The following is a 6754-nucleotide window of genomic DNA, read 5'->3' on the forward strand; positions in this document are numbered from 1 at the left end:
CCTGCTCAGCATCCCGAACTGAGTTCACTTACCGGCAGCTCTGCCACATCTTGTACTCCTGCCCATCCCCAGGGGGTCTGTGGGGGCTGGGGGCTTTCAGCGAAGAAACAGTGGTGCCTTCTGTTGTCTTTAAATGTGGCTGTTCCTGCCTCTGTCCCCCAGAGCCCTCTCACAGCCCAGGAGATCTCTGCTGGCTCTGACTGCTGCAGGCGACCGAGCGGCACCTTCCCCCGAAATGATGGAAAACAAAGTGTTTCTGTCATTTACGTTCTACAGCACAATCTTGATCATCAAAATGTATATCATTGCCATCATTACGGGGCAAGTGAGACTCAGAAAGAAGGTAAGATCCATTTTAGTTTTCCTTCTTCTCCCTTCCAGGCTTTTTCTCCAGGTTTCTGTGGTGGTTTTGGGTGTGTTTTTTTGTTGTTTTGGTTTTTGTTTTTTTTCCTGTAAAGGCCAACAAAGTTTTCCTGAAGCAAGCTGAGTTTTCTTTGACTGAAGTTGAAAGCAAAACATGTTTCATAGCAGCAGCAGATAAATATCTCACTTCTCTGTAGCTCTTTTTGTTTGTTTCTACCATCTGTAGCTTAATGTTTATGGTTTCTGAATCCTAATCTAAATAGTAATTTCAGATCTAAAATGCCAGGCAGGTGAGATGCTTCTAGAGTGTTTAGAGTTAACTTGCTGACTCTGGAAGGAAAGGAGAGGGGGGAAAAAACCCCAAATCACTGCTGTGATCTTTTTCTTGCAATGTAGCAGAAAGCTTTTGTGCTTTCAAAGGCAGAATTGCTGAGTGAATGCTCCAGGAGAGCAGAAAGTCGTGGGGAATAAAAGCAATAGCTGGAGGAAATGGTTCTTGAACACAGGGGAAAATACAGGGAGGACTGGGAGTTCTAGCTGCCATCAGGACAAGGGGTTAACTGGACCTTTTATTGCCTGCAACTCAGTTTGAACTCTTGGCATAACTCAGCTGTCTGTAAAATCTGTTTTAAAGTATCTGTGGAGTTTCCAACTGCATCAATGGAGCAGTAGGGAAGATTTCTGCTCTCAAATACAACACAAAGATAGATATTCCTGTGCTGTAGCATCATTGTAATAGATGGTTCAGCTTCTCCTGTTGTGTTTCTAAATGATGCTCCAGCCTTGGGACAATCTGGGCTTTTAACATGATTAAAGAAAGTGCCAGGAACCTTTCCAGGCACTTTTCCAAGTGAAGCTGTCTCATGTAACCAGGTCTCTAAGGAACAACTTCTGAGCATAGGTGGGGAGCTCATATAAATCATTATTATTTGTAAGTTTATTAGTGCAGGGTCAGGTTTCTCTGGGGCTGGTTTCAGTCACACAGTATCACAGCCAAAAAGCCAGCCAGAAAACATCCTTTCTTGGTAGGGTGAACAAATCTGTCAGTCTCTGTTATCTTTTCAATGCCACGTTCGGTGCCAGCAAGCTCTGTGCCAGCAGGCACCTCACCTGGGGCTTGGAAAATTTTCAGTGGGTCTCATGGGGAGAAATGGACTGGGATCAGGCCAGAGCTCTCTTGAAGCCCCCAGCTTGGGACCTGCTTGATGAGCAGAGTTGAGTTTTTCAAAGGAGAGAGAAAACCCATCAGGAAGTGCAGGGTTTAACCCCCAGGACTGCGCCCGTGGAGGTGCAGCTGCTCTTGTGTTTGTGAAAGGTGCTGAGAAACTGGGGCAGGAAGAAACCCTCAGATCTGAAAGATTAGGGACCAAACTTCTACCTGTGAAATTCCTGAAGACATTTGAGGCACGCATGTTAAGGAGAACATCTCTTGCAGGCGTTTGCCAACCCGGAGGATGCGCTGCGTAACGGGGGGCTGCAGTACTACCGGGAGGACCCCGACGTGGAGCGCTGCCGCAGGCAAGTACCCAGAGGTGCTGGAGTTCCCCCTGTGCTGCAGGGCCATCCCTGGCAGCTGCTGGCAAGGAAGCAATGGGAAGCTAAAGGGCTCATTAATTAAGTAATTACCTAGATGAGTTGAATGCCTGGAGCTTGGCTGTGGGGACCCCGCACACTAGAGCAGTTTAATCTTTAACGGAAGCACGGTGTGCGCTGGAGCAAGGACACTCAGGTTTGGGTCTAACAGCTGACTTGGACACACTCTAACCCATTTCTTGATGCTTAAAGTCCTTAAAGCCCCTGAGGGCATGTCCTGTACCCACACCCAAAGGCTCCTCATGCCCTGCTACGACAGGACCCCAAATGCCCCCAGATCCTTGCACGGCTTGGGCAGGGAACTGTGACTGGTCCCAGTGCTGTATGAGGCTGCTCTTCTTGGGGGTTTGGGAAGAGACTGGACATGATTGCAACAATTTCTGCCTCCCAGGGCATACTCCAGATCTTCCCCCTCTTCTGTGGGTCTCAATTCCTGGGAGGTGAAACACGAGGTGATTCAGCCTTGGGCTTGATTTGCTGTCCTTTACCCAGAAGAAGGGGCCCTGGTGATGTGCAGGGAAGGGGCTGGAGCCATGTCCTGCTGTCACTGAGCCCTTGGCCACCAGCTCAGCTGTAGGTGGGCAACCACAGCACTCAGTTCTTGCTGCCTGCAAGATTTGCTTTATAAAACATCCAGTACCACCTAATCCCCAGGCTTCCGGAGGGAGGAGGAGAGCAAATGAGCTGTTTCCTTGCTAGGGAAAAGAAAATAATGCTAGTAATAATAATAATAATTCTCTTTTGATTAGTCAGAAATGACAAGACTTCCATAAAAATAAATAACTGGAGTTGCAGCAAAGAGCTGGGGAAGTCTGGGATCTGACTTGTACAATTAAAGCACTCAGAGTCAGTCCTTGCTGATCTGTTCACAGCCCTGGGGAAGACAGATGAAACCCATGGTGTTCCCCCTGAATGAAGGTGATGTTGGGTTTTCTTCTCAGGTATTATCAGGAGGGCAGCAGAGCCATGGCCAGGCTGCTGGGTTCTGTGCAGGGCAGGGGCAGAGCAGCAGCCAGGAGGGAGGTTTCCCCTTTGCCTCTTGGAGACATTCCTGACTGGGTCTCAGCTCTTTCCTTTCTTTTCCCTGTTCTTCCATTTGTCCTTCCAGCATGTAAGCCTATCCTGGTGTCTGGGAAGGGTCTGGCTCTGCCCAGGGACTGTCTGAGCAGGAGGAGCAGAGGGCTTCCTGCAGCTCCCCTCCAGATTCCTGGGTTTGGCAGGGAATATTCTCCTCTGTGTCCAGGCTCTGATCAGCTCATCCCCACTGAGTCCTCCTGGCATTGCTACTACAACAGAAGGACTCAGTTTAGTGTCTTTTCTAGTCCAACTCTTCCATGTTGTCCCAAAACCACACCAAAGAGCAGCTGAAATAGGGTTTCCAGCAGGCTCCTTGCCATGTTCATCACCCTCCTTTCTTGGGGATGTGGATCTTAAGCTAGGGACTGCTCCCCAAGGAGGTGGAAAGAGCAGGTAGGACAAAGCCCCTTCCTTTCCTGCCTGTTATGGGGATAATGGGGTGCTGAAAGCCCTCAGGGTAGCTCTTCCCTGGCTACAACAGCCTGAGCATCCACTTGGTGCTTCAGCAAAGCCAGAACTGGAAGCGACTCAGGTGCAAATTTTACCCTCAGGTGCCCTGGCGCTGCTGAACTGGTGCCTGAGCTCTGGTGTGGGAAGGGGGCAGTGGGGGACAGTGGTGGGGGCTGACATTCAACACACATGTCATTTCATGTGACATGGTGATGGGAAGCAGCTGCTGGGCCCAGAACCTTCTCTCATGTCCCCATCCTTGGGCATCACAGTGAAGGGGAGGAGGTTGAGGTGAGCTGGGTGACCAGAGTCCTTCTCTGCAGCTCACACTCCCTGCTCCGAGACTGATCCTGCCTGGGGCAGTCACCCTCTTGATGGAGGAGCTTTTGGCAAACTTTCACCTGAAGAAACTGGCATTTGCCTGGGTGGACACTGCTCCATAGACATGACTCCAGGAGCAGAAGAGGGGGCTTGAAACACAGCCCCCCTTCTTTTCCAGAGTCAGTTTTCAGCCAGATCTATCCCAGCCTGTATCTGCACTCATGAGCTCTGAGTGTCCTGAAACTTCTCAGCCACTTCTCAGCTTGCACAGATCAGCGCAGGCATCTTGGCCTTTGCATCAAGGAAAAAAAATCACTTAATTAATTAAAGCTTCCCTGGGCTTTATGAACATTTAAATGTCCTGGGGCACAGGAATGGGGAAGCGAGGGCAGTTCTTATCAAGGCTTCATCTCTGCCTCTCAAACCTTCAGAGATATGGGGGAAAAGGCAACTGGGCTGGCTGTGCTGCTGGATCTGTCCCCAGCAACCAGGGCACAGCTTGAGAGTCCCCACTGAAGTGTGGGGATGGAGCTCTGTGCAGGAGAAAGCAGCTCTGGCACCTCAAGGAAACAAAAGGAGGAGAGGCAGAGGTGGTGGGAGGGCGAGGACAGCCTTCCTGCTTGGGGGACAGGTTTCCCTCCTTCACAGGATGGTACCTGGGAGGGGGGACACAGCCCATGGCATCATCTGCTCCCACTCTGGCAGGGTGTGTGCAGGTGATGCTGTGGTGCCCAGGCCCAGAGGGCAGGGCTTGGTCCCATCAATGTCAACAGGCCATGGTGGAGCCACAGTCACCCCTCCAGCCCTCTGGTCCAATGAAGCAGGTGCTGCTGGCACAGCACGGGGGTGCAAGGGGTGCTTGGGATGCTCCTTCCTGATCCCCTGTGGGTGCATTTATGGAGAAGGGTGAAGCCACAAACACTTCCATCCTGGGAGTTTCTCCTCTGGAGAAGCTGCGGTCTGGAAACCTCCCTGTTGTTGTGTAACGTGGCCACATCTGGGGCCGGGCCGTGCTGTGCTGGCCCTGCACCAGCTCTCAGCTTTCTGCAGCTTTGCAGGGGCTTTGTTTTGCTCTGTTTGTTTAGAAGCTGCAGCCCTCGAGCTGTCATCTGCTGCAGCAAAGGTGTCCCAGTCACGGAGGGGAAGCTTCAGGAGCGCAGCATCCCAAGGGAGAGACAAGGGGGGTGAAATCCCACTGCCTGCACATGATCTGACTCCTCTGGGGGCTGCACCCACCCTGTCCAATGGAAGAGAGGGGCCAGATCCACCCTTGGCTGGATGCTCTGGCTGGAAGGGACGGGAGACAGCAGGGAAGCCTGGTGGAAAGAAGCAACCTTATTCCCCTTTTCAGGGCCCACCGCAACGACATGGAGAACATCTTTCCCTTCCTCTTCCTTGGAGCCATCTACTCCCTGCTGGATCCCAGTCCCACAGTGGCCAGGATCCACTTTTTCATCTTCTGCGTGGGACGCATCGTCCACACCCTCGCCTACCTGCTGCAGCTGAAGGCTCCCACGCGCTCCGTGGCCTACGGGGTGGCTCAGCTGCCCTGCTTCTCCATGGCCCTGCAGATCCTCCTGGCCACCACCCCGTACTGGTAACACCCAGTGACACCCACCATCCAAACCCACTTCATCCTGAGCTCTGCTGGTTTCCCCGGCTGGACCGGGTGTGTGTGTGTGCAAGTGTGTGTGTGTGGGCACATGGGGTGTTGCCAGGGAAGGTGCCTGCGCCTCAAGGGTGTTCAGTGCAGCCTTGGTGAAGTCCATGTGCTATTGAAATTGGGCAGGGAAGTCACCAGAGAGAAGGAGAACATCTCCCTGTGGAGCGGGAAGGGGATGCAGAGGCAGGTTGCTCTCACTTTTGCTAAGGGTGGGAGGGGGAAGGCACCCAGACTACCCCTTGAGAAAGGGGTTCATGGAAGGAAGGAGAGGGATCATCCCTTTCCCCTTGGTCACAAATAACCTGTGAGTCAGGAAGGAAAGATCATGAGGGTCCCATGAAGTCTGTTGGTGGGTGGTAGCAGAGGGGGGTTACAAAACCACCGCCCTCCTGCCCAGCTGTGCGGGTCTGTGGGGAGGGAGGTCCCTTAGGTTCCCTCTCCTGTGAGGAGGCCAGGAGGCAGGTGCCTGCCAGGCAGTGTGGTGTGGAAGTCACAGCCTCAGGGGTGACACGGTGAGGCCACCAAAGCGTTTCATGCTCCCAGCTCCACCTGCACTGATGCCACAGGACACAGGTCCCTGCAGGGTCCCTCGCTGCAGGCAGGAGCCTGCCTGGCCCACCAAGGACATTCTACAGCTGGCATTCAGCAGCTCCAGACCAGCAGCAGCCAGGGCTTTTCCATCTCAGTCTGACCATGGCAAGATGCATAGAGACATGTCTGGAGCAGCCAGCAGGACCCCCTTACCCCATAGAGAGTGGGACACAAAGCTCTGGGATTTCTGGAAAGAGCTGAGGTGCTCACACAGGACAGGGGGGTTGCAGTTTCAGACAGGGCTTTCTCCCAGGGGTGGTGTCTGTGTTCACATGTCACTGAAAAGCGTCCCAGAGCAGCAGACTGAGTTTCTCCCTCTCAGTTTGTAACCTTTCTCTGGCTGCAGAAGGGTCATTGCTATTTGGGGAATGTGCTGGGAGCGCTTGGGGGGTGTTTTGTTTCAGCTGTTTCCTGCTGCCCTCGCTGCCCAGTGCAGCCTGGATTAGCTGGTGTTTGCAGAAAGCTCTGGGAATGAGCAGAGTGGCTTTGAACTGTCCCACAGGAGAAAACTGCTGCTTTTGCAGTGTGCCTGGGACCAGGGGGTGGCAGGGTGACAAACCCTCCTGAGCTGCTGTGCCATGCAGCTGTCCCAAGGCACCACGGGCTGGTCCAGGGCACAGCCACACACAACGGAGCATCCCTGTGGAGGACAAGACAGGATGAAGCCTCTGCTGTTCAGTGCCTCCTCCCTCCTCT

The 6754-nt window shown here is 53.1% G+C and overlaps 1 protein-coding gene across 1 annotated transcript; it reads left to right on the forward strand.

The window, feature by feature from the left end:
- Nucleotides 1–234: 234 nt before the first annotated feature.
- PTGES (prostaglandin E synthase) lies at nucleotides 235–5405 on the forward strand. The gene is made up of 3 exons (XM_009998896.1): nucleotides 235–343; nucleotides 1799–1881; nucleotides 5156–5405. The coding sequence occupies exons 1-3, from the start codon at nucleotides 236–238 to the stop codon at nucleotides 5403–5405; spliced, it is 441 nt and encodes a 146-aa protein (XP_009997198.1). The 5' UTR covers nucleotide 235.
- The last annotated feature ends 1349 nt before the right edge of the window (nucleotides 5406–6754 follow it).

This window comes from Chaetura pelagica, unplaced genomic scaffold (assembly GCF_000747805.2).
Source record: "Chaetura pelagica isolate M959 unplaced genomic scaffold, ChaPel_1.0 scaffold405, whole genome shotgun sequence".
Classification (NCBI taxonomy): Eukaryota; Metazoa; Chordata; class Aves; order Apodiformes; family Apodidae; genus Chaetura; species Chaetura pelagica.